The 27,479-nt window shown below is 45.5% G+C and overlaps 2 protein-coding genes across 9 annotated transcripts in view; both read left to right on the top strand.

The window, feature by feature from the left end:
• Nucleotides 1-9,062, top strand: part of SLC23A2 (solute carrier family 23 member 2) — a 58,251-nt gene extending 49,189 nt beyond the window's left edge. For all 4 annotated transcript variants that reach the window (XM_035568788.2, XM_050715806.1, XM_050715804.1 and 1 more), the window contains 4 exons: nucleotides 1,599-1,728; nucleotides 1,874-2,011; nucleotides 3,064-3,159; nucleotides 3,708-9,062. In XM_035568788.2, the coding sequence (XP_035424681.1) occupies nucleotides 1,599-1,728; nucleotides 1,874-2,011; nucleotides 3,064-3,159; nucleotides 3,708-3,940 (597 nt within the window). In that variant the 3' untranslated portion in view covers nucleotides 3,941-9,062. The remainder of the gene's footprint in view (nucleotides 1-1,598; nucleotides 1,729-1,873; nucleotides 2,012-3,063; nucleotides 3,160-3,707) is intronic.
• A 3,359-nt stretch (nucleotides 9,063-12,421) lies between these two features.
• Nucleotides 12,422-25,621, top strand: RASSF2 (Ras association domain family member 2). Of its 5 annotated transcripts, none has more exons than XM_035568792.2 (12): nucleotides 12,422-12,493; nucleotides 12,983-13,167; nucleotides 16,237-16,319; nucleotides 17,419-17,494; nucleotides 18,747-18,898; nucleotides 19,936-20,024; nucleotides 21,650-21,804; nucleotides 21,928-22,029; nucleotides 22,182-22,233; nucleotides 22,321-22,442; nucleotides 23,475-23,572; nucleotides 24,130-25,621. In XM_035568792.2, the coding sequence occupies exons 3-12, from the start codon at nucleotides 16,261-16,263 to the stop codon at nucleotides 24,197-24,199; spliced, it is 975 nt and encodes a 324-aa protein (XP_035424685.1). In that variant the 5' UTR covers nucleotides 12,422-12,493; nucleotides 12,983-13,167; nucleotides 16,237-16,260; the 3' UTR covers nucleotides 24,200-25,621. The 5 variants fall into 5 exon arrangements, with proteins under 5 accessions (XP_035424685.1, XP_035424683.1, XP_050571764.1 ...); XM_035568790.2 differs by having other exon boundaries at nucleotides 19,936-20,111; XM_050715807.1 differs by having other exon boundaries at nucleotides 12,426-12,493; nucleotides 19,936-20,105.
• The last annotated feature ends 1,858 nt before the right edge of the window (nucleotides 25,622-27,479 follow it).

Below are 27,479 nucleotides of genomic sequence, written 5' to 3'. Positions count from 1 at the left end.
TCTCCTGTGTTCATGAGCAAAAGACTATATAGTCTCAGTGATCCCATTATACTGATGCAGCGTTCGAGAAGGCATTTCCTTTGCTTCAAATCAGTATATGGTTACATTTTAGAATTTAAATATGAGGCTTTTACTGGATGGTAATACTGCAAAGTCTTTGAGCTAGTCTGTGAGTGAATTACAGTAGGTGAGAGGGTAATCGATGAAAACTCATTTGTTGGGCCAAAATCATAGGCAGTTTATGCCATAATGTTGATGATGATACAGATACTCCTGTAAGGAACTAAGTACCATATTTATTCATGCACTCCAAAATAATTACTTAAAGTATGTGTACAAGTTCCTTGGAATAATTAAATAGTTTGATCTAGATGCTGATGAAGATGCTTTCAGTAGCATTTAAAACTCTATTGGAGCTTAATCTATTTTGCTTGTAGAGAATGATAATTTGCATAAACCAATGTTATTGTCATGTTTTTTTTTTCTTTCTTTCTTTAAAGAATCTGCCTATTTCATACAGCAAGGTAATTTTAGAGCAAGGTTATTGTTGGTCATAAGGAAATGAGTATTTTTATTTAAATAGGGAAAGTTGTAGGCTAACTCATTCTTCTACTGAAATGCCAAAATTTACTGTCTAGCTTCTTTTTGTAGGTGAACATGTCTCATCTAACAGTTAAGCAGTGAAAAATACAGGAGGAATACTTTTACCCTAAAAATGCCTAGTATATTTTTTTTCTTGATTTAACTTACTTAGCTCAGTCACACATGATTAACAAATTAACATCAGCTTCTCTTTGAAGCATAGTACTCTGTAAAAGAAAGACCTACAAAGAGCTTTGCTAGAAACTACGGTATCAGCGTAACAAAATTTTTGTTGTTGTTTCTAGTGGACCTCTTAAGCAAATACAACGCTATTTAAAATATTGAACATTCAGGTTTACCAACTACTAATACTACATAATGCCAGACAACTACTGCCCTGAAGTCTGAATGCTTTAAATGAAAATGGGAAGGAAGTGCAGACACTTGCTTTCAGTGTTAGCACAGCCATGATTTGCATATGAAGCAAATTCAGTTCTGATCTTGGAGGAATGTTATAAAATCACTTGATAATCTATCTAAAAAGGCTATATCTGCTTGAACTGAACTACGTGGAAGATGATTTATAGATAGAGATATATTATTCTTGTGTAAAAGGGCAGCAACACATGGCATTATTTTGTTGTTGTTTGCACTACAGTTGATCTGTTTGCAATCACTCCTAGTTATTGTCGGTTTATTTTTTTTATTGTAGATGGGACCGTGCCACATTTCATGGTTATAGTGGCTATAGCAGACACAGATGGTTTTGTTAACATTAATGAAAACAAAGTCAAACAAAGTTTTATGTTAGAACTGGACTGCAGCCATGTTACAGCTGAGTCCTCTAAGACATTTGCAAAGGGTCTGCAGCCTGTGTTTTAACACTGCAAAAAATATACGTGGAAGCTTGAAAAGAAGCTTTGAATCTGAAGGAGAATAATAAAATAAAATGCAAGGCACGAAGTTGGACAAAGGACAGAATTTTTCCAGTGTGCTTTCCTTTTTTTCTTGTGCAGGTTGGAAGTCGCAGGGTTATACAATATGGAGCAGCCTTCATGCTCTTGCTTGGGATGGTTGGCAAGTTCAGTGCTCTCTTTGCATCGCTGCCTGACCCTGTGCTTGGTGCCCTCTTTTGCACTCTCTTTGGTAACGTATGTTTTTTGCTCCTGTTTGTGTATTCTGTGACAGTATCTTTTTACTCTAGTGCTGCATTTATCTTGCCCCCCCCCCCCTTCCCCCTTTAAAGAAAAAAGTCTAAACGCTGAGACTTGTTCTATTTTTTTTTATTTAGGGATGATTACAGCTGTGGGTCTGTCAAACCTCCAGTTCATAGATTTAAATTCTTCTCGCAATCTGTTTGTACTTGGATTTTCCATTTTCTTTGGGCTTGTCCTCCCAAGCTATCTCAAACAAAATCCGCTGGTGACAGGTATGTGTTTCTATTCATTTACATGAAGCATATTTTTACCTAATACTGATATACAACGTAGATACAAGTACAAAGTAAATAAGAGGAAAACAAAATATGACAGAGACAATAAAAGCTATAGGTAAGAAGGCAGGTGCATTCAGAGGAAAATTATTTTGGGTGTTGAGAGCTGAGCTGATTGTTTCAGTGTGATACATCTCAAGTTGTCATGCTTTATTTGGATAAAATTGTGGAGCAATGCAAGGACACAGTTGCTAGCTGGACTGGAATAAGGACTGGAAAGGTGAATCCGAGTTTTAAATTATGTTAAAAGAGGAAGGGGAAATACCAAATTAGAACTTGAAAACTAGAAATATGTTTTCATTTTCAAACGTTTTTTGTCTCTCTAGACATGCTTTGAGCCTGAATTTTAATGAACTTGATTCAAACTGCTGGCAAATCTGTAGTTTTATTGAATCTATGGAGAAGCGGTTTTGGTTTTGATTTTTTTTTTTTTTTAATACTACCTCCTCAATAGTGGTTATGACAGTGTACATCATCAATGGAAGGTGCTGTAAAGGACCACTTAACTTGATTTAAAAAAAATAAAAAACAGATTTTCTTACAGCTGTCACTTTAGAACTAGGTTTAAGACCATATCTAACCTTCTTTAGGATGTTTAGATAAATAAATAGTTCAAGCCAAGATTTAGTTTGTTATTAATACATTCTTTTTTAGAGAATTGCTGCCGCAAGGTTCTTGCCCTACTTAAAAAAAAAAAAAAAAAAGTTTTTGAAAGGAGTTTAGTCCACATGATATTACATCATGAAAATTTTCCTTTTCTATTTTGAAGTGTTCTAAATAATTTCAATTGCACAGTTGTCTGTGGTTGGAACTTAAACAGTATTTCATGACATTTGTAAAAGCAGCTGAAAATTCATGGAATTTTTGGAAATAAGGGGTCCCCGTGGTGGACCACATTAGTTTAAAGTTCTCCCACATTAAATGAATAGGATGTACATATATATGTTAAAAAATCAAATACTAATTTTTTTTCTTTTCTGTTCTTCTAGGAATAACAGGCATTGATCAAGTATTGAATGTTCTTCTCACTACAGCCATGTTTGTTGGTGGCTGTGTTGCATTTATTTTGGATAATACCATTCCAGGTCAGCATATGAACTTGTCATTTTACTCGAAATAATGACTGTCTTACTGAATGATGATAGTACTTCATTTCAAGGAGGCAGGACATGAGCAAGTGATTGCCGCTTTTATTAACTTCTGTTTTTAAACACCTTCAGTAGACCACTTCATTCCTGTGTGCTTCAGTTTCCTTGATAACGCTTTGAATCTTGTTCAACTTAAGGTCTTCATCTCCTTTAAAGATAGGAAATAACTGGGAAAAAGAAATGAAACCAGAGGAGAATTCTTCAGAAGATACAGTAAAAATATTTTAGGATCCAAACCTCCTTCCATTCATTTGAGAGCAAAAGTTTGCCTCAACTTCCAGATATATACTAAAACAGATACTTGCCATTTCCAATATTTTTTTCCTTTTTTCTGCCTCTTTGAGGATTCTAGGTCTTTCCAGTGCTTTGCTGAGACTTGAAGCTTTCTTTCTTTCTCCTCTTACCTCTATTATACATGTGTGTGTGTCTGTGTATGTATAAATCTATATGCATACCTATTATTTATTTATTTATTTTACTTCTAGGAAGCCCTGAAGAAAGAGGAATAAGGAAATGGAAGAAAGGGGTTGGTAAAGGAAGCAAGTCACTGGATGGCATGGAAACATATGATTTGCCCTTTGGCATGAACTTCATAAAAAAATACAGGTGTTTCAGCTTCCTGCCCATCAGCCCTACCTTCATGGGTTACACATGGAAAGGCTTCAGGAAAAGCAGCAACTGCAGGAGTTCAGATGAAGACTCGGAAGCTACAGTATAGCCTTAGTTGAAATTATATTATCTAGTTGTAGTAAGAGATGTATTTGCAGTTTCTTGCTGATTAAGAAGCATTAAAATATATGTTTTGTATATCTGCATTTAAATTCTGGAACCAGAGCTGAGACAGATTTAAAAAAAAAAAAAAAAGCTTTCCTGTTGTGGGTGGTGGTAGCCAGATCTAGTGTCTCTGGGTCAAATTTGCAAATACTCCTGTTTGATTTTTTTTTCCAAAAACTACAGATACCTGTATACCCAAGTCTGTTTATTTAAAATGGGGCTTAGATTCCTGAAATATGTAAGTGCTATGGAAAATGTTACTTTTTATGGTGATTTTTAAGTCACTGATGCTACCATTTTGGCTTATTCATTGCTTGGAATGTTAATTAAGCCAGAAAATTTAGTTCCTGTGGGGGGGAAAAAATCAAATTGTCTAATCACAAATATTGTTTTCTAACCACTGATTTGCACATTCCATACTTTCAGATCCCTGGAAACCAGACTGAATTTATACTGGCAAATCATGAGAGTATTTTTCAAATTACTTGATAGTTCAGTCAGATGTCCGGTGTTAGGACAGAAGTTTCCATTATAATTTTGCCTGTGAAAATTATGACTGACTTTCATTAGCTTCTTGCTTTAGAAGATAGCACTCGCTTCTTGTCAGTTTGCATTTTTAAATGTTTTCTTTTTCTGCCGGGCTTTTAACCACCTAACTGGTGTCCAGGCATAGGTTTTCTTTAAAGGGCCTTATGTAGCTTGAGTTTTGTAGAGATGAGAGACTTAACTTCCAGATGGGACCTGATAACTGTTCTTATAGCAAAACGCATGTATCCAGCTAGATGTTTTCTGAACAAAAATGGTGATTTGTTAAGCGGTTCTAAGCAATTAACACCTGTATGCATACAGCTTTTCCTGTGGGGAAAACCATATGGTCAAATCGCAGCCAGCATTTGCTGGTATGGATCTGTGCAAAATTTTCTTGTTTGGATGTTGAGAGCCAGTGCTGCCTATGAATGGCTTCTGTTGCATTGTCTAATTTTTTTCCCTCTTTTGTGGGATTACTACAAAAGCTTGCTGCTTCTAGAGGGGTGAACTTAAATGACAGAGACACTACATTTGATGTCCTCATCCACTGGGTGGTTTAACGGGTATTGGGTCCAATCAGGACACCATTCAGATTTTTTTTTCCTGGAATAGTCTCAGCTCTGATGTTATGTGAGTGTTCATGCTCGTCATGCATTCATAATTAAAAGTTTTATTCATGTTTAATGTTCTTACTATTGCAAGTTAGTTTTAGACTTCAGTGTGGCCCCAAAAGCATTTTTAAGCTGTGGAGATCATCAGGGAAATGTAGTGTAATGTAATTTCAAGGCCAGTATGCTCTACGGTGCTTGCATTTTATATTCCTGGAAAAACGTAACAGTAGATCCTGTAATTCACTAATATATTTATCAAAGTTTGACTACTGGACAGGAGCGCAGGAACTCTGTTTTTTCTGAGTCTACTTCCACGTGAATGTTATTGGTTATTGAAGCATGGAAGGGTTGGGGTGGGGAGGGCAAGGAAAGAGCTTAATGGATCAGTACTGAATAGTGTAGGATCAGAATGATTCCATTGATACCCTTTTCAGCATGTCATGGCTGTTTCCAGAAACTATTTTATGCCGCTTTTTCCGTAACAAAGCATGTGTGTGTCCCTGCTTCAGGGAACTTTCAATAGTTTGCAGTCTTGGTGTCAGTTGGACTATCTCGAAAGCTGGTCAGAAGAGATATTGTGTCATAGACAAGGTTAGTTTGCCTGTGAAACTAAGTCATTTTTATCATTTGAAATTTTGCTCTTCGGGTAGTGAGGTGTTAGATTTCCACATCCACTTGCAAATAGTTTGAGTGCAGAAACCTCTAATTAGTGACACAAAGCTTCCAAATTTCCCAAATTTATGTGCAACCAAAGATGTGCGGGAGAGATGGAAGAGTTAAGAATAAGTAAATAAACTAAAAATGGAAACAAACGAAAAAAGACACCTGTATGTGGTGGTTATTACCATGTAAAATGCCAAAGTTGATTATCTTTAAAATGTTGAGAGAGGCAAAGTTTTGGTATGTAGAACAGTGCCACCTCGTAAATACTGAAGTGTTTCAGTTCCAGTGATGCTGCTGTGAACTGAGCACAGCAATGACAGCTGTGTTGTGAGGCTTTTCTAATCTTTTCCCCCAAATATTCTTTTGACAACATGAATGCTTACACACTGAAGAGGTCAGATGATGAGAAATAGCATTTTATCTTCTCTCACCTTTGGCTGGAGTAAAGCTGTACATTTTCTGTATTGCCTTAATTGAGCATGTCAGAAAGAATTGCCAAGATGATTTGTGACACTTAAGTTAAATTAGGGCAACGACTCTGAGGATTTTTTCCTTCTTCCTGGGGCAGAATACCACCCTTTTCTTGCAGCGTAGGAAAGACTATCCAAATAGGTGAAGTCAGATTACTCTGTCAAACTTGGATTTAATTCTTTCTCAACTTTTGGTTCTGCCGTACTGATTCTATTGACTGGCTGAGAAGTGCAGTAGCATTTAGCTGGCATGCTTTGCTTTTCTTGCCACTTAACTCGGTAACACTAAAATAAGTAGCTGTAGTTAGCAGTCATTTTTGTAACCAAATTTGTATCACGTGTAACAACACTGTCAATCTTACTACAAACACGAATGGTTAAAGATGGGCCTCAGTTTTGCAATGGAGATCTGCTGAAGCACCTGTAACATATAGGGAAAGGTTATGATGAAGTTAGTGGTGGTACCCTGGACATGCAGGGAATGTTCTGATACATCTGCTGCACCTCAAATATTTATATTAAAGCATGCATCTCTCCAGTGGTTTGAGGTGAGCAAAGGACAGAGCTGATAAATAATTTGCCTTGGAAAAAGCAAATTATTCTCTTTCTGATGCATCTGAAACAGTCCCAGAGAAGATGCAAATGCAATGCTTACTTTTCTTTGCAATGGAAATGCTCAGAATTGCCCCCATTTTTATACAGTTGTGGCAGGCAATTGTGGACCCTAAGTACTACTCCCATGTACACTTTTCTACATTTGAGTCCTAGAGTGGCTGTTGCGGAATGCTCTTACCTGGAAGAGCATAGTTTGCAGTCTGAGCTGCTGTGCGGTTGTTGCTGGCAGATGTGTTGCAGAGGGCTAACTTGCAGTTTTGAAAAGCATTTAAATTTTGTTTTAGCTGTTTATATCTAGGATTTGATGTGTAAAGGTGGCTGGATATAGAAATATGGCTGTAAATGCAATACTGTACTTTTCCTGTAGGTAATTGCCTGCCTTTCAAACTGCTATGTTGAGCAAAACCACATACAGAAGACAACACCTCAGAGATGAGTTAAGAGGCGATGTTTCAACCAAACTTTAAGATGGAAGGGCAAATATTCATGGTAGAAATATCATTTTGTCATATCTAAGATGGTATAAATGTATGCAAAACAATGTAACTTGGGACTTTTGTAATTGATATTCTATTGTATTTTTTAAGTTAAATTAAGAATTCTTGCTAACATGTTTAAACACTTTTTCTAAAGCAAATACTTGCAAATTATACCTATAGAAATTTAGGTTTCATAGCGAACTCAGCTATGATTAATGTTGTCATATTAGAATGTGTTGGCAGAGGAACTTAATCAGTTGCCTCACTCAGAAAGTTGAAACTTAAACCCAGAATTTGCTTTATGCCTTTTAATACTGACTTTAAATATGGCAACTTGGTTTGTACATGAATATTGCAGTATTTTATTTCCATATATTAAAAAATAACATTTCCACTCAGGATAATTACCACAGTTCTCCTGGGAGGGAGTGGTATGATTGTCATGACAATGTCATGTGATGGTAGAATTTCTTCATTGACGAATCTATAGTAGTTGTGTATACTTTATTTACCCATGTTTATGTTTCTACCAAAAACTGAAGGGTTTCCTTTACTGTTCATCTCCCTACTGAGATCTTGATACTCCCAATGCAGAATTAGCACTTGCAAACTGAAATCCTTGGTACTATTTATACCACAAGGAGCATCAGTCAAGTGAGACTGGACCAGTCAATTATGTATTCTCAACAAAAGGTGTCGAAAATTGTGTAATTTGTGGTATAAACAGCACTACAGGCACACGTGGTATAATAACAGCCAGCTTCTAATGGTTTCAGTTAGCCATTGGATGTTTATACAATCTAAAACAACTTGTGCTTAACGTATGTATATCAATGTAGAAAATGCATGTGACAGACCAGCACAGCCTACAGTGTTTCTTTTATGTGGCCTTCTTAAACCATAATCCACTTCTTTTTTTTTTTTTTTTTGGGGGGGGGGGGGGGGGGGGAGGGGAGGGAGGAGTAAGTGGGTCACTTTTTTTTTTTCCCCCCAAAAACGTCCCACTAGGTACATATTTCTTAGTATTTCTTGCCAAGGCCAACAGCCTTTTTGGGGCATGGGATGACAGATACTCTATGCTCTCATGTTTCTATAGCTATGGTAGGTCATTACAGTATTGGAGGAGGCCACAAGTTTGCCAGTGTTTAGCTTCTGCCCATGAGTCTATACAGCTTAGTGCTGGGCTACTTTTAAGTATTGGGGATCTGTGTTCAGAAATATCCAAAATATTCCTGTCTAGTTCTAATTCGATTGTGACTGTGCATTGCCATCCATACATACTGATATGAGAGAGATATTTAGAATTGCCTTGTGTATTATCTGGCATTTACTACATCTTTCCAGGTAAGTCATCTTGCTGCCAGTCCAAATTATTGTACTTTGTCTCTTTATAACAACCTTTGGCGTAACAAACTGTTCTTAGGCAGTGGGGATAAATATTTCTTTTTTCATGATATTTTGTGACTGACTTTGGCTGTAAAACTTTTTTGTTAAACAGCAAGAGGGGTTTTTTTTCTGAGATGTGTAATTCTTTTATGGAGTTTTTTAATTTCATATTTTTTCTAACATTGCTTCATTAAACAATTAAATATTTAAAAATGTAATATTTGGACCAGATGTTGTGAATAATAGTAGATAAAGCTATTTTATTCTGTATTTTTAAAGCTGTTCAGTATAAATAAATGCGGGCATAGATGCAACTCGGTGGCATGGTGTTATACTTGCTTTTAACATTCCCTTAAAAGGAGAATCGATAGTTTGGGAATCCAGGTGATGTGAAGACCCACATCTCATCATAGCAAGTGCCATCTGAAAAGACAACCCGCAGACATCTGCCTGACCCTTCCCGCTCAAGACACTTTAAATCTTCTTGATTTATTTGGAAGAGGTATCATATACAGTATGTGTGTCTTGTACCAGTTTAGGCAGCCAAGGAGCAGACAAACTTCATATAAAGGCACTTCCATAGTCAGTACCGATGTGTGGCTGAGCAGTGTCCATGAAGCAAAGCTTCTAGTGACTCATTTCCTAACAAAAATAAACCCCACAACCTTCAAGTTCCCTTAGGAAGTTTCACTGAGCAGCATCTTTGAGTGACTCTCTGCCGTTATGAATATGAGCAACAACAAAGTGTTAACAGCAGGGAAGTAGCCTCTGGTTTTGTGAAGCCTTAGGGTTGGGAGTTTGCCTAAATTCTTGCCCTTTCTTTAGCAATCTGCAGCCAAAGCAAAGTCTCTTGGGGCCCCTTGTCAGGATTGCTGCTTGGCCAAAATAGTCCGCAGGGGTAGTGGGCACACTGACGGTGTATTTGGAGATGTGCTCTTGGTCCTCTCAGGCAGAATTTAAAGATAAATAAGCTTTGCATCACTCTGCTTCTTCAGCAACATTTAAAAACAAATAAGCTGAATAGCACCTTGCCTTATCTCCACCCATTTAATGAACTGGGATGTTTTAGCTGGGGTCGTCATACTAAATCCCTAATGTTAGCTGAAGCACCAGTGATGTTTAGTGGCTACCTATGGCAAATTAGGAGCTGAAATGTGTGTCCGAGTACAAACACAGCATCTTCAGTCATCTGTCAGCTTTCAAGGTGTCTGAACAACCACTGATTTGAAGAGGAATTAAGGCACCCAAGTAACTACAGGCTTAACTCACAGCACCAGTCTGAAAACTGCATAGACCAGTGGGCAACAGAAAGAAAGAAAAATGGTAAAAAGTCACCTAAAGCAAGAGCTGGGATGTGTTTGTATCTATAAGCTACAATGACAATCACTCTGATCTAAATCTCAATTAATCCTTTGACTGGGTCAGAGCTCTGAAAGTACTTGGGTTTCAACCTTGCATCTTGTCTGAATCAAAATTTAGCATCAGCTGCAGCAGCTCAGAAAGGAGGGCTTTACACTGGGCAGCGTATCAGAAGTATTTTCAGAATGACTGAGACATTTGGTTTATTCCGAAACGGGGACAGCAACCACGTTGCGAAGAAATACATATTAGGTATGAACAAAATCCCTTAGGCAAGCACATCTTTTCCCATCTGCTTCCTGGAGGCTGCGTAACGGCTAACAGATGCTCCTGAACTAGCATGATTCCAAGTGCAAAATATTGTTTGGTATTTACTGACAATTATCTTGGGGGTCTTGAAATAGGGGGAAGTGTGAAAGAAGTGAATTTGGATGCTTGCTCAGTCCAGGGGGGAATACTTGAATTTGGGAGTATTTTGGAGTGAATGCCCTACACTTGGGTCCTCACCATCCTGCCTCACTTAATGGGAGTGGTAACAAATCCATCAAAATTAAAGGTTTAAAAGTCATCAGCCATCTTCCCTGTATGCCATTTAGCACAGAAATGCTGATTTAACCTGTGAAATGGGCACAGTGTACCTAATGGCAGACTTCAAAATATCCTTTTCCAAGGAGATTTCTGGCAGCAGGAAGAAGCAATGCTTGGGTTTGTCGCAGCTGGAGGGACCATGGCCAGGCAGAGTTTTGGGACCATTTTTTCACTTGGGTTTGCTCTCACAGCTGCTGTGTGGGTGAGGTCTGCCTCCTGTCAGCACCTGCTGTGTTTGTGGCTTGGGAAGCCGTTTATGAAGAGACTTAAATTTGCCTCCTCTCCTGGGCCAACTAATTGCATGCTGCAGCTTCCACGTGGAAAGAGGAGTGAGATGAGAATGAGCGCCTGCATCTAGGCTCCATCCTACCCATGCTGGAGGCCACATGCATGCTAAGGGCGGCGAGCAGGTGCTACAAAATCAGGATTTCCCCCACTTCTACTATTTTGTGCCTGCACAGGTACTCGCAGCAAAACCCTGCTTGCTATTTCCCCCTTTTGTTTTTGCTCTGGTTGCTTTGGAGATAAACCCCTAGTTTTGGGGGTTTGCACAGCACAGGCGGCTCTTCTCCATTGTGCAGCACAGCCAGGCTCTCCCTGCCACAAAGGGCTTCTCATCTCTGCCAGCCCTTGAAGATGCTGCTGGAATATAAATAATAACACCACCACCCCCCTTCCTGCCTGCTTTTGTGATGTCAGTGTTTTCCCCTAGCCGGATGGCTCGTGAACTTATCATATTTTACATACAAGTCAAAAAAAAAAACAGAAAAAAAAATATTACAATGTTGCAGTTGTGAAGAGCTGCTTGTTTTGCTAAACCAGCTGTTTAGATTATTTCTTTGGTTCGGGATTTTTAATTTTTTCCCCCAGTGTGGGCTGTTTCTACTCAAATTCCTTAAAAAGGAAGAAAGGCCCAGAGAAGCCACAAAGCACTGGGAAAGGTCAAAAGCAGACAAAGGCGCCGCTGCACTTCTGGAATACTCAATGCCTCTGTGCCTCCCCGAGCCCTCCACACAGTGGCGTGGGGCACACAGCAGGATGGGACCCCAGGAGCAGAGGCTGAGCAGTGTTTTGGAGGTAACCCCCACCCTGTGCTGCAACATCTGCTTCCATGCTCATTTTTATTATTAATTTTTATTTTTTATTTTTTATTTCCTCTTAAATCCCCATCTTGTAGGCGGTTTTGGATCCAGGCAGGATCCCACAGCTGTGGACAGGATGCTGGCCTGGCTGTGCTGACAGCACGCAGCCCCGCACCGTCCCAGAAACAGAAGGGCATGGTATGATGCGTGCATGGATGTGACACAATATCACAGCGTTTGGGGCGTTTTAAGGGTGAATCAACCTCTTTTAGGCCGCGTGGTGAAGCCTGGAAAAGGTCCCCCAGGGAGTTCTGCACGGAGCTGGAGCCGATCACGGGAGCATCTCTAAGCGGGTGCTTCGGATGGGGCATCCTCTGGGAACCCGGGCGTGGTACCCGGGATGCGGCATCCTCTGGGAACGCAGTCCCAGGGCGCACGCGGGAGCTCCTTTGGGAGCCCGGTCCCTGCCACCCCCGGGGCTCCCCGTCCCGCGTCCAATCCCCTGCTGGAGCCGGGCTGCCCGTGGGGCCCGGGCACGGAGTCCGACCCGCGACGGCGGCGTCCTGCGGAGTCCCGGCCGTGGCGCTGGGGTCGGGGCGCCCCCGGCTCCCGCTCCCGCCCCCTCCCTCGCCCCGCCCCGCCCCGCCCGGCCCCGCCGTTAGGGGCGGCCCCACGCGGTGGCGGAGTGGTGGCGGAGCAGCGCGGAGCGGGGCCGGGTGAGTGCGGGCGGGCCGGGGCGGCCGCCATCCCGCTCCGTCCCCGTCCCCAGCGCAGCGGGAGGGTGCCCCGGAGGCGGCCCCGCAGCCCCAGCCGCGGCCGGGCGGCTCCCCCCAGCCCGGGGTCTGGCCCCCCACGGCCGGGGGTGGCACCGCTCCGTCCTAGGCTTCGCCCTCTCTTTCGGAGCCCGCTGCTCTTTGCGGGCTGGGAGGGAGCCGCGGGCGTCCGCAGGGCCCCCGCACCTGGGCACGACGCCTCCCAACACAGGCCAGTGGCTGCGACCGCCCCCAGCTCCTTCCTTGCGGCCCCCAAGGAGCCGTTGAGGGCTGCTGGCTTTGCTTGGGGGCCTGACCTGCCGCGCACGGGCAGGGGGTCCTCTGGCTCGTCCCCTGGCTCGTCCCCGTGCCCCAAGCACGCCTGCAGTCTGGGCGGCATCACCCGCTAGCAGCTCTGCCACCGCTCACCGCTCACCTCCTTTCCCTTCGCAGGACGGAGCTGAACAATTGGGCTGGCGAACAATAGCAGCACTGGAAAACAATGGAGCCGCTGCACCTTCACGCTTAGCACGGCTGCTCAGAAGAAATCCCAGCTCGAAAACAGGGCCTGGGCCAGAGTCGTCCCTGCGCCGTCACCACTGCATGAGCAACGCGTAGCCGGGATCTGCCAGGACAGGGTGAGAGCATGCAGCCACTGCCCGGCACGGAGCGAGGCCCTCTTAGAGGCTCCCCGTGCCTACAAGGGAATTGTTGTCGCCTCCGGATACTGCTTTGCCTCTGATTGCATTGGGATCGCTGGATGTGCTGTTGGGCTGGTTGAAACCCGCCCCACGATGCCCTGGGCAGGGTTTGGGCAGGAGAAGCATCCCCAGGGAGTGAGATATTCCCACAATCCCTCACACGGCTGGGGGAGGACTCAGCTGTGCCGAAACCGCCCTCCCACTCTGGAGCATCCGTGGCAGCGAGCTATGGGAGGGGGTCAAGAAAACAGTCCCAGAAAACACACCCTTCATTGGAGGAGCAGGGCTGCACCATCTCTCTCCCACTGAAAAATGCAATCATTAATTGTTTTTCTGTTCCCCCCCCCCCCTTTTTTTTTGCTGACTTGGAGCTGGGCATCTCTCCAGGAGCTCTGCAGAAGCAGGCACTCAATCCTGCTCCGCGCTGTGGAGCAGATGGGGCTGTGGGGATCAGGGAAATGACCTTAGGAAGGTTATTTGGGGTGGGGGGGCGTGTTTGGGTTTGAAAGCAATGGTGACAGCAGCTGATGGGTCGTAGTTGAAGGCAAAGAGTGCTAAGTCCTCCTGCCGCTGGAGCAGGGAGCATTGATTTGATTAAAGTATTGATACAGCCCTCGGGCTGCTCTGCAAGCCAGTGATGAAATCTCAGCCCATGACAGACATGAAGGAAATGCATCAAAACGGGAAATCGATGCATGGGGATTCCTGGAAATTCTGACCATGCCAGGCCGTAGAGGTTGAGCAACCAGCTGGGCAATTTGCATGCTTCCAGCTATTTAATTCTGGTGATTTCCAGCGCTGTTACGTTTGCCAAAGCCATAGCAGAAAATCTGTCAGTCGTTGTTTGGGGATCTCCGTTGGCTGCCACGCTGCTCCACACACAGCCTGATGCTCTCGAGAGCCAAAAAAGGAAGAATCTGCCCTGTTCCTGGCCGCTCGGAAGGGGATGTGATAACGGAGGTGAAGGTGGTAGCGCCGGCTGGGCTGCAAGGTGGTAAACAGGAAACCCAGCTCCTCAGCGCCAGCTTTCAGGGCACAAACCTGCTTTCCGGGGCTCCCCTTCTGCTTCAGAATGCCTGGATTTTACCTCAATAGGGTAAAATGGGTTTGGCATCACCCCTTCTTATCAGCATGATACTAGGAGTGAAACTTCCTCCTGTTAGAGCAGGCTCCACCCCTTGCTCAGCTGCAATGCAAAGGGGGTTTTTGGCCACTTTTTTTTGGCAACACTTTTGCATGACCCAAGCAAGCAGCCATGTAATTTAATCCTTCCTTAGTGGTAATTTCCACCGAGTCTTCATCTGGTTTCAGAGGACACCCACGAGCAAGACATCAACACCAGTCCATGTATCGCAGCTGCCTGTGCTCTGCATAAACCCCAAATGTGGGTGCCATGCAGATGCTGTGCTGGGATTTATCACAAGAACATCAGCATTCCTGCAAAAGCAGGCTGCAAAATCCCCTCCCTATATAATTTTTAACACGTACATAGGGTTATTAAATTCTTTGCCTATTCCTGCTAAGACCAGTGAACAGTGTGGAGGGGGAAAAGGCACTTTGGGCATGCATCTGCAGCTGGGCTTTGCCTTGAGACAGCTCGGGGCAGCACCACAACTCTTCAGAAGCTTTGTCAGGAAGCGCACAGCTTTGTCAGCTTTTCCGCTGTGAGGCGTGAGCTCTGCAGGCGGGTTTCTCTTCTGCTTTCTGCGGAGAGAGCAGGAGCATGGGGCCAGGCTCGTCCTGCCCTTCCCCACGTTTCTGTCAGCTTAAATGTGGGCTTTGCTTTTGCAACCTCTTTTCTGCATTGAAGCACAAAGCAGAATATTTCTCCTGTTGCATACAGTTTATTTGCTATAAGCAAGTATACGCAGCTCTGGGGTAGGAAGCAGGAATTGCTGCTGCACTTATGTTTTTGGGTTTACTGCCTTCCTCTGACACAGGTTTTGCAATATGGCCTTGCTTGACTCATTTATCTCTCTGGACATCGTTGTGGTTTTTCTGCAGTAAAACAGTTCTGCTTCCTGGGGCTTTGGGAGTGTGCAGAGGCTGTGAAGTGCTGGGCAATGCAGGAAGTAGAGAAAACTGCAGTTTGTGCATCAAATGCTCTTTTTTTTGCTTTCTGTATGAGGGAAGGGAGAGGAGTGCATGTAGAGACCTCAGTGACATTAGAGACCATCTGTACATGGATTTGCACAAACACACAGGAAAAAACATGACCTCAAAAGCCCCTGCTCATAGCCTAAAATCGTCCCATAGCTGCACTTCAAATTCTCTTAAGTGCTGGTTTTGCAAAGTACTCCAAGCAAGTGGGTGATCCTGAGTGTTTCACCCAAATCATTTGATTATGGTCTGCAGCACTTTAAAGGCCAGGCCACTTCAAAGGTCAGACAGTTGGGACGGTTTCTGAGTGTTTGTATGAGAGAGATGGGGATATTTTGGCACTGGAGGGAATGCAAGAAAAGTCAATGAACATTGTATATTTAAAAAAAAAGAAAAAAAGAAACCAACACAGGAGCAAGGACACACTGCTTTTGAAAGTCGGCCAGCCTTTGTGCATGTTGCCTGATTTTTGGGACAGTGTAAGCAGGCACTGAGTTGAATCCAGACCTACCTGTCCAGAGCTCCGTAACAAAATTATAAAAAGAAATGGAGAAAAGAAGCAGATTCCACTTACAACATTTCCACCCAGGTCTTGTATAGCTGTGACAGTCTGTGGATGGAGGCTGCTCAAAATGCAAATGTTAGAGTAAGCGTATCTCTGCCAGTATTAAATTTTCAGTGAGTTTACAACTGTTCTCACCTTATCTGATTTCCCCTCCTGCTGCCCTACCCAGCAGTTTAGCTGGAGGAGCAGCATTTAATTTTGCCCATGTCTGCAGCTGCTGTGCCAGAGCCTAAGAGCTCTTACAAATCCAAACAAATTTCTGTTTCCCATTTGCCATGAGCACGTATCAGAGATGCGATAACACAGGCTGACACCACTGCTTTTGTCTCTTTGCCATTCAGTTCTCATGAAAGAGGAGCGTGAGGATGGATTACGGCGGCTGTGAATACCTGGTCCCTTGTGGAAAAGACAAATACATCTCCAAGTAAGATGCTCAGTGGAGCTGTAAGGCAAAAATACGTGTGATGCTGCTAGGTGGGCAGTTATTTGCAAAATTCCCAGGGGTTTTGCCTTTTAGGGAGAGTGGTCAACCCAGCTCAAATGGGTCGTTTCAGCTGTGTTGGCCTCACCTTCTGTTTTTTAACATGATTCGTCTGGATTTGGAAACAAAAAAACATTCTGGGGCAGGAAATGGCAACTTCTTTTTAAAACAAAAGTGCTAGAGAGGGTTATTAAAGTGATTTTTATTTTTTTTCTTAGGAACATGTCCAGCTGTTCTAAAACCATTCAGTTTTGCTCAAACAGAATTTCTGCTGAAATATGCTTTGTGCTGAAGAAGTCCTGATCAGCTCTAGCTCAGTCATTGCTCTTCTATGCTTTGGTAAAGAAGCAATCAATTCCTAAGTTTCAAGTACGAGGTGATAGAGCATATGGGTGATATTTCCCTCTTTTTTCTTTCTCATAACTTCAAATCCTGGTGATTTGTGCTTCTTTTTACTGATCCAATGATACTGAGCACCCTTAAACTCAGTCAGGCCAGCTAAATTAAAGACTGCCTTATGCTATCAGTCACTGTTTCCCAGTGATACACAGCTGTACTTAGACATCCTGTTTTTGTTTTTAATTATTATTATTATTATCATCATCACAGTAATTATCATTATTGTTATCATTATATATCTGCAGCTGGAGCAGGCTCAGACTTTTAATTTGAACACGAGGTTGGGGTCTGACGCCTCGAGCCAAACTGATGGACTTGTGATAACTTGTGACTCCAGCGTGACCCCAAAGCTTAGGAACTCCTAAATTTTACTTTTTCAGCCTTGCTTTCTTTTTGGCCTTGTGACCGACTCCACTGAGGTTTTCTTATGTCTTTTTGCGAGCCTGGAGAAGAGCATGGTTATGTGGGATCTTGTCCTCAAAACCATGGTTGCCGGTGGCCAGAGGGATGTTGTTGAACCCACAGCAGATATCCCCAATAAAGGAGTTCTAGAGGCAGTGAAATACCCAAATTTGCCCGAAATGAAGCCTTCGCACCTGCTTTTCCCCTCCTCTTCTCAGCATCTCTCTTCTTTTTCTTGCAGAAATGAGCTGCTGCTGCACTTGAAGACATACAACATCTACTACGAAGGGCAGAATTTGCAGCTGCGGCACCGGGAGGTAAGGAACTGGGGCCAGCACCAAGCAGGGGTGTATCTCTGGCAGGAGAGGCTCAATGACGAAATGAGAATGTCTGGTTCGATTCGAATTTGCAAGGTCCAAAAAGTGCGTGTTAGCAACGTTCCTTGATACTTGCTTATCATATATGGGTACACCAAAGCAACTGAAGACCCAAACCCCATAACTCTCCCACAGAACACAGAATGGTTGAAGTTGGAAGGGACCCCTGGGTCCATCTGGGCCCACCCAGCCCCAGCAGGGCCACCCAGAGCCCTGCACCACATCCAGCTGGGTGCGAAGACTCAGAGGAGGAGGCTCTGGCACCTCTCTGGGGACCTGTGCCAGGGCTCCGGTATCCTCCCAGCACGGACGCGCTTCGTGCTGCTCAGGGGTAGCCTCCCGGGCTCCAGTTTGTGCCCAGCGCTGCTGGGCCTGGCACTGGGCACCTCTGGAAGGAGCCTGGCTCCATCCCCTCCACACCTTCCTGGGGGTACGGATGGACATAGACTCTCAAAGGACAGAGCTCCAGTCCTTCCACCAGCTTGGCTGCTGGTTCGCTGGACACTCTCCAGTGTGGCCATGCTCTCTTGCACTGGGGAGCCCAGAACTGGATACAGTTCTCCAGGTGTGGCCTCCCCAGAGCTGAGCAGAGGAGCAGGATCACCTCCCTTGACCTGCTGGTGACACTTTGCCTACTGCAGCCCAGGACACTGTTAGTTTCTGTTGTGGTCAGGGCATGTTGCTGGCTCGTGTTGAACTTGGTGTCCTCCAGGATCCCAGTGCCTTCTCTGCAACGCTGCTTTCCAGCTGGGTGCTCCCACCTTGCCCTGGTGCCTCTGGTTGTTCCTCCCCAGGGGCAGGACGTTTCACTTCCCCTTGGTGAACCTCAGCAGGTTCCTTCAGGCCATTTCTCCAGCCTCTCTGGGTCCCCCTTGGCAGCAGCACAGCCCTCTGGTGCATTAACCACTCCTCCCACTGTGGGACCAGCAGTGGACTTGCTGAGGGCACGCTCTGCCCTGTCATGCAGCTCATTCTTGAAGCTGTTGAACAGGATGGGACCCACGACTGACCCCTGGGGTACACTGCTGGTGACTGGCCTCCAACTAGGCTTGGCACCACTGACCACCACCCTCTGGCTGTTCAGTCTCTTTATAACCCACCTCCCATCCATGTTCACACTGTTCCTCCCCAGTGCATCCTTTAGGATTTGTGTGGGTGGCAAGAGTGATGCCCATCTCTCTGCTCTGTGCAGGAGGAAGGCGAGCTCATCGTTGAGGGGCTGCTGAACATCTCCTGGGGTTTGCGGCGGCCCATCCGCCTGCAGATGCAGGATGACAACCAGCGCATCCGCCCACCGCCCTCCTCCTCCTCCTGGCACTCGGGCTGCAACCTGGGAGCGCATGGGTGAGTGCAGGAAAAAGAGAGGTCCCAGGCTGTGCTTTGCAGCCATTGCCTGGGTGCAATCACAATTACCGTGTCTGAAAGGATTTGGCCACACGGTAACGGCTGGGTGGCTGTAATAAAGGAGGACATCATTTCTCCTAATGAAGATGAGACCTGAGGGCTGTTAATATTTGCGTTTCATCCACGCAGCCTAATAATTGTGTTCACCAATGAGTCTGTGGTGGCCAAGGTGGTCTTTTGCAGGCTGTGTTCAGTCATTGCTTTGTGCAGGAAAACTCCTTTTATTCCAACATGCAATGCCCAGAGAGGGCAGGTCCAAAGTAAAGCAACTGGGTTTCACTCTGTAAGGACCCCTATTGCAAATCAAGAAGACCCCTTTGCCATCAAGGCGATCCTTCCAAAATAGCCTCAGTTTTAACTTTAATACAAAACAAGATTAATGCTGAATTTTAATCTGGCCACAAGTAATTTCTCCAGGACAGTGATTTTTGAGCTGTGCTCTGCAGACACCCGTGGGACCCTGGGGCTGCATCATGGTCACCTAAGAAGTGACTAAGAGCAGCATGTCTGTGGGTTTTTCTGCATTCTTTTCACTCATCACTTAGACATCTACAAGTAGAAAAAAAATGTGTAGGATCCAGGATTTTTAGTGGAAATATACCGTGCAGAGACCCTGCAGGAGGTTAACCGGTGCTTTGCAACGTGCCAGATCTGTAAGAAGGGGGTGGCTGCACTGCCGGACCTGTCCTGATCTAAGCATCAGCCTGGTGTAGTCGGGTGCACCCAGCCTCCCCACTGCCCCCAGTTTTGGGGATGCTCTGGTCTGGCTGGGGGGCAAAGCCATGAGAAGGGCAGGTTGAAACTGCAAAGCTGGTGGGAAAACCGCATTCTCCAGTTGTGGATGGATTCATGGAGTATTTTACCTTCCCTCCTGACAACATAGCAACATGGGGCTTGGAGGGAAAATTATTATGGTTTTAATTCTTTTGCAACTGCCTGGTAATGATGCACCTCCTTTTTTTTTTTTTTTTTCCGAGGTTGGTGCTGAAGCCCAGCACCTTGCCAGACATCCAGGTTACAGATGTGGATGCCACAATGAACGCGGAGGGCACCGGTAGCAGCACTGGTGAGACGGAGATGGATTTGGCTGCACCACTGCGAGCAGTGCCATGCTCTGCACCAGCTTCCTTACATTCCAGTTATTTTTGTAAAAGTATAAAATTGGCATTTTTTTTGGTAGAAATCAGTGTCCCTGCCTCTCTAGGTTAGCTCAAGCCATTTCCTAAGTGCTTATGTTTAATTGCAGTGACCTGAAACCCTTCCTAAGAGTTTGCTCAGGGGACTGTCCATGGTGGATGTGTTGGAGCGGAGTGTGGAAAGAAATAGGGGGATGAAGAAAAAGGCCTATTGGGATTGTAGGGAAAAGGATGTTGCTGCTTCCCCTTCCTGGCAGTTCTGCTTTTATGGAGGAATAATAGGTGCTGTTGTGAAGTGCCGTTACCATGGGGAAGTCAACAGTTCTGCAAAGTTTTTTCCCTCCCCATCGAGTTGCTGCATGCACTGAGGTCAGGTTCTAGGGCTTTTCCTCTGCCTGCCCCAGCATTTCCTTAATCCCACCGGGACCCAGATTCCTCACCCTGGCACCAGCTTTGCTCTTCGTTTTTGCAAGCGGCAGCAGTGAATGGGAAGCCAGGGTTCCCACCAGAAAAACCTGCCTTACACCTTTTCTCATTCAATCAGGGCATTTTGCACATGTTCCTTGCTATTTTTTTTTAATGCTGTTAAGGAAAGGCACCCTGGAGGCTGATAAGAGCCGGATAATCCTTTTGGCTTTGGGCTTTGCTGTTCATCCGCTTCCCAGTCGGGAAGGAACTGGGCCCTTGCATTGCTCACAGATCTGTGAAACTACTTGCACAGCCCTCTGTCCTCCTGCTTCCTCTTCCTCATTTTGATCTTCCCATGCACGACTCTTTTGTGTTTTTTTTTGCCCTAGAGACGTGTTACAGATTGGTGGGCGATAACCGCAACGCACTGACATATAGAAATAACCCAGGCACTATTTTGGCTGGGCATATGACGTGGATCATATGCCAGTGCACAGAAAGAAGTCTTTATTTTATTTTCTCCAAAAGTCTGCAAAATCAGTGCATAATGTGTGTGCATGGCTCCTTGTGAGTGCTTAGTCACTGGCATGCATCTCGAACACAAGAGATTTTCTTGGTGCAGACATGCTTTGAATTAAAACATCAGCTTGAGCTGGAGAGGTTCATTAAAAATGGATGAACGGCGAGTTTATAATAATCTGGACCCAGGCCAGTCTTCATGCCGAGATCTGAAGCATTGGCCTCATTTTCCTGCTCTCATTAAGGGAAAAGAAAGAAAGAAAGAAAAAGTTAAATTATGGAAAAGCGAGTAAGGTGCTCAAGTTTCCAGGAGATGAGGTTTTATCCAGGTAGCAGCATGGATGTATGCAGTAATTGTGAATTAACAGCCTCCTTTTGGGGAAAGTAAACCAGTGGTCTGGGCTGATGGATGTCCTGGGCAAGAGATCAGGGAGGGTTGTCTGTTTATGTTTTTGGGGTATTGTGGCTTGCAACGGCTATTTTGCATCAGGGAAATGTTGGACCAGGACCCCGCTGGTTACCGGTTGCCCCAAAGCAGAGCAAAGAAGTGATTTCTACCCCAGCCACTCTACTGTCACTGGCAAGCGCCTGTCCATCCATACCTTTAACCCCATCCTGGCTTTTCCAGGTGCTGCGAGGCTGCAGCCAGAGGAGCCGCCGCAGCTGCTGCGGACACGGAGCGATGTGGGCGTGCGTCACCGGGGCAGCGCCCGCACCCCCAGCGAGCAGCGGCGCATCCGCCGCCACCGCTTCTCCATCAACGGGCACTTCTACAACCACAAGGCGAGCCCCGGCTCCCGCCCCTGGCACCGGGGTGGGGTGGGGATGGGTGGTGGAAGCTGCTCCGGGGGCAAAGGATGGGGGTTTTGGTGCTCATGGGGGTGAAATGAACGTTGTGCCCCTTAGACATCAGTGTTCACACCGGCGTACGGCTCCGTCACCAATGTCCGGATAAACAGCACGATGACGACCCCGCAGGTCCTCAAGCTGCTGCTCAACAAGTTCAAGGCAAGTTGGGGTGATCCTTGGGCTGCTCTGCACCACATGTAATGGGGAGCTTAGTTTCCATGGATATAAAATGTAATGGGAGAGCAAAATAATGTTTATTTTCTTGGTTTGAAAAAAATCAAAATGTAATGCTTCTTTACATCTGTGCTCAGATCGAGAACTCAGCGGAGGAGTTCGCGCTGTACATTGTCCACACCAGTGGAGGTGAGGCTGCAGGAAAGGCCCAGCTCTGGGATGGCCAAGCCTGCTGGTGGCCTTGGTGGTGTAAAACTGGTGCTTTTGTCATTACAGAAAAGCAGAAGCTGAGGGCCACTGATTACCCCCTGATCGCCCGCATCCTGCAGGGCCCCTGCGAGCAGGTCTCCAAGGTCTTCCTCATGGAGAAGGACCAGGTGGAGGAAGTCACCTATGATGTGAGTTTTACATTGTGGCAAGCTTTCTGCTATCGGATGTCCCTGGTGTTTGCACATTCTGGCAGCTCAGGGTGAGCACCCCCAAAAGGACTGGGGTGCAAAAGTTGCTTTGCAGAAACCGCAGCCCCTCTGCATGCATCCTTTACTTCCCACATCTGGGTGCAGGAGCACACGTGCTCCTGGGGTTTAAAGCATTGCAGGTGACCAAGGGGCTGCTTTCTGAAATGCTGTTAGCTTTGCAAAGCTTCCTGCCAGTGTGGCCCTGTTCTGTACCATTCATTTGCATGAGGGAGGAGAAAGCCTCCCAGTTCCTTCCACCCATCTGCAATGTTTTGTGCCACTTTTAAAGCTTTCTCATGTGGAAAACCTTGTTCTGTGCTTAAAGAGCAACTGAGAGCAAAGGGACCCCACTGTAATTGTGAAGATGTATTAATGTCAGTGGGAAATGTTGCAATCAAGGCTGCCACAGGTACTGATCCAATTCCTGTGTTTCCATCACTTGACATTATAGAAGGATGGGGCGCACTCCAGCATTTTCAAAGTGGCAAAAATTCCCTGGAAAGAGTTAAATTCAGAGCTCAAAATCTCTCTGGGTGCTTAAACAAAGGACACAAGTATCTAGGGAAAAATGCCGAGCAGGAGACTAACTCCTGTCTGCAGGGGGATACAAAACTACCCACCTTTTGCATGGACACCAGCATCTGCTGTGCCTCCATCTGTCTCCTGCCTTTTCAGCCCTTCCAAATCTCCCTGCTGCACATCTTTTAGCACAATTGATATTTTTTTTCCAGCTGAGGAAAGTGCTGCTCATGGGAAACAGCTCTGCTGTGCCATCTGCTGGCTTGCTCGTGCCCCTGCTGTGGCTTTGTTCCTAAATCAGGGCACAGCTGAGGTGCTTTGGGGTACATTTGGGCTTTAAATAGCACTTAATGAACTGTTGGGCAATGCGCATGTCACTCCCAGGATGTGAAGGATCCCGGTCTTGGTTGAAAAAATTAGGTGGACATTTATCTGCACATCTCTCCTCTGTAGGTGGCTCAGTACATCAAATTTGAGATGCCTGTCCTCAGGAGCTTCATTCAGAAGCTGGAGGAGGAGGAGGATCGTGAAGTGAAGAAGCTGATGCGCAAGTATGCATGCACATACTCAGCATCTCACTGCTGAGCGCTGGCACGTCAAGGGAAGATGCTGAGCTTACAGGACATTGGGGGGTGGGAGGGGAGAGGGCTCAGCTGCAGGAATTAGATGCCAAAGATTCATTTGAACAGCCTTGCGAGACAGGCATCCCTAATGCGTGCATGAGACATTGCTTTTTGCATTATCCAGGGCTTTCTTAGTAATTTGGATTAAGAGCCCATCTCGCTGCTTCTGCTGCTAAAACCTTGATGCGGAACTGCAAGTCCTCCCACCAGCACAAAACCCCTTCCCTGCCCAGCTGCCAAAAATGCTGCACTGGAGCCTGTCCCTATGATAGCCTTGGGCTCCCGAAACAACATGGTCCCCTGGGTCAGAGTTTGTCTGCAGTGTGTGCACATCCCATGAGATGCTCTGGGCTCCTTTCCAGTGATGAATTTATCCTAATCCCAAAATTTCTGACCTCTGATCAAGCAGACACAGTGGGGAGCTTGGAAACATTGAGCATTTCTGCAAGGCTCTGCTCTCTTTGCTTTTTCCTTTGCCTTTCCAGATACTCCATCCTCCGGCTGATGATCGAACAAAGGCTGGAAGAGATCTCTGAAGGGCCAGCAAGGCTGTGAAGCAGTTTGCAGCACTGCGCCCTGCTTACAATGCACGAGGTTTGCATAAAGGACATCCTGCACTGAACCCTAAATGCTCATTGCTCTGGGAGCGGACCCACCTGCCTGGACCACTCCGTCTTCGAGCCAACCCAGCCTCCTGCATCAGGCAGAGCAGTTCAGGCAGCTTCGATGCATCTATTGCCATGTCTGGATGTCACCCAAAAAATTCAAGCTCATGGGGTGCCGGCACACTCAGGGTAGCCCCGTCCCATGCATGGGACTTGGCAGCTTCTTTGCAGCATCCTCAGACAGCTCCTTCTCTGCAAATGCTTTTTCTGCTCCTTTCTGTACACAGACAGCCAGGTGCAGGGCACTGGCCAGCAGCAGCACAATTGGCTTCGGCTGAAACCTCAAATGCCTGTAAACCCCAGCTAAAAAATAGAAGAGATTCAGGAGAAGGGCAAAGCCGCTGAATATGGGGACGAGAGGGGCTGCAAGTGTTCAAGAGCAATAACTTCAGCTCCATTTGGCGATGCTCTCTTCCATGGTTCGCATGCGCAGTGCCTGGAGGAGGCCAAATAGCACAAATAATGCCTCTCAGATTTTTTTTTTTTTAAAGCACATTTCTATTGCAATAATTCACAGGTGATGGGAAGGTTTTGTACATCCCTAAAGGACCTCTGAGAATTGCTTTCTTCTGCTTTTGCCATTGAAAGCAAAACAGGATTGAATGTTGGACTTACAGTGAAAGAGTTATTCTGCTGTGTTTCTCCCTTAAATCTGCATCTTGTTGCCTAACCCCCCCCCTCTTTCTAATTTGCACTAATTTTACTGTGGGATTTAAAAAAAGAAACAACACACCTGATGTCAAACCTCTCTGGTAGATATAACATGCCAAATACTGCTCACAGGAGCCGCTCATGGTAATGAGCTGCTCCTGAGGGATGCTGTAAGGAAACTGGAGCAGCACAGGAACAGATCATCTGTGAACTCTCCTCATCTCATTCTTTTGGGGGGATTTTGCGTGTTTGTGCATTGCTGGTGTTGAAATTGAGTCTGGGGGATGTTTCTCCTTGTGCGTGAGGATGGCAGGAGGGGGGAGAGACAAAAATAGGTTTGTTTTGCAAGGCAAATGCCTCTCTCCTTCAACGCTATACCAGCAATATCAATTTTATACCTCGATGTGAACTAAAACTCTGATTTTGTCCCTTAGTTTTTTTACGATATATCTTTGTAACTTTTTTTAATGGTACCTTTTACACCTTTAACACGTTACAAAAAGTATTGTCCAGTGACAAAAGCGTTTCATGTATTTGGAGGACAACTGTGGCATTGCTTCATTTATTAACAAGAAAAAAAGTCTGTAGCAACTTAATACCATGTGGAAGCACATGAGTTAGAACCTGTTTTGTTCAAAATAAAGCACTTTGTGGATAGAAACGCTACTGAGAAATAGGCTCTTCACATGAGCTGGTTTTTCCTAGGTGCTATGAGAGAGAAAAGCAAAACTCTGCCAGCATGAGGGCTGAGGTGTTTCCTAAGGAGAAGCATCCTGTGCTGCAGATTTGGAGGCTCGCAACCCAATCACCAGGGTGATTTTTGTGAGAATTTGCTGCTGTGAGGTTTATCCGGCCCTTAAGCAGACTGTTTATCCCCGTGCATCATGGTTAGCATGCTCGATTCTCTGGGTATTTCTCTTCCAGAACATAAAAGTCATATCTGGAAGGAAACTTGTGCATTGATTGGGCTTGTTTTAAACCCACTGAATTTTTCAACCTGACGCATTTTGTTTTTTCTCCTTCATGAGGCTGAGCTTGCTGGAAGCCACTGTCTCATGTTAGCCAGCCCAGTGAAATTCATCCCTCCCCGTGCAGGAGGGGAAACGTGTGACGTTGGCCCTTGTTGTCGATGTTTTATCAGCTGGGAAAAGCCCAGTGTGAGTCGAGCCCTGCGCGTGCAGACGGGAAGAGGCAGTTCCAGCGCGGCCATGGCTGCACGGTAAGGGCAGCTCATAGCCATGTGGCATGGCAGAGCGGGATAAGAGGATAAGATGTAGTGTGGATGGAGCAGTGAAAACTGCAGGTTTGCAGCATGCACCAGATCTGGGGGGCGGGATGGGGAGAGCAGCCCAGGGAGGCATTGCACCCTGCCTGGGCACTTCGGCACCAGGGTTTTCGCTGGGATTTGATCCATGAATGTGGGTGCTGCAGGGAAAAAGGGGAGGGAAATAGGAAGGAAAAGAGTAGTCTTAATTTTTGTGGGGCTTTGCTGCTCAGGTTTGCTGCATTTCCAGCCTCGCTGCTCCAGTAGCAGTGATGCAGCTGCAAACATCTGGAATGGGGGCATGCACCTATCCCGGCTTTCTTTATAGCAAAAAAATAAAAAATAAAAAAATCTGGTATTATGGTCTTTGGAGGAGCAGGCCCTCTTAAGAGTGGCAAAGCTGGCAAATTTAACTAATTAAGCCCTTTTTTTTGGAAGTTCTGTGTTTGCATTGCCTCCCATGTGTCAGGCTTGGGGGGGGGGGGGGGAGGGGTCACGCCTGGCACCTTCTACCGGGGGAAATGCTGACGCAGGGATGCTCTGCCGCCTTTCATTCAGCCAGGGCACCCAGCCACGGGGCTCTGCCTTTTCAAAAGGCTTTTGTCAACGTGGCTCAGTGATGGCTCAGCAGCTTCGGCACAATCAGCCTGTTTGCTCAGCCGGAGGGGTGGTGGGGGAGTACGGGGGAGTCCTCACCATACTGCCACGCTGCTTTTCGCTGGGTCGCAAAAGTGAAGGTGCAGCTTCTCTCAGGAACTCAGGAGCATTCGCATCGCATGCTGGCATCGCGGGAGGTTGTGCCACAACAGCAGTGCCAACCCTCCGGGCTAACTTTGTATGTATTAAATATGCTGACTACAGTAAATAGGTTAAATAACAGATTAAATAATAGGTTAAATAACATGATAAATATGTTAAATATATCAAATATATTTGATGTCCCTGCCCACGGTGGTACGGTTGGACTAGATGGCCTTTAATGCACCTTCCAACCCAAACCAATCTATGGTTCTTTGACTATATCAACTACATAAAATACATCAACTATGTCAACTACATAAAATACATGAAACATATCAAATACAAAATCAAATACGTTAGTATAGTGTAGTGTAGTATAATATAACACAATACAATGTAAGAAAATATAAGACGTATCACTTGGCCTGATCTGGATGCGGGCTAGATGGCTGCATGCACAGTGCACACAAGAAGGATGCCGGTGCTCACCATCCCTCCTTGCACCCCTTCTGCA

Source organism: Cygnus atratus, chromosome 27 (assembly GCF_013377495.2).
Source record: "Cygnus atratus isolate AKBS03 ecotype Queensland, Australia chromosome 27, CAtr_DNAZoo_HiC_assembly, whole genome shotgun sequence".
Lineage (NCBI taxonomy): Eukaryota > Metazoa > Chordata > Aves > Anseriformes > Anatidae > Cygnus > Cygnus atratus.
This window is presented reverse-complemented; position numbering and strand designations above follow the sequence as displayed.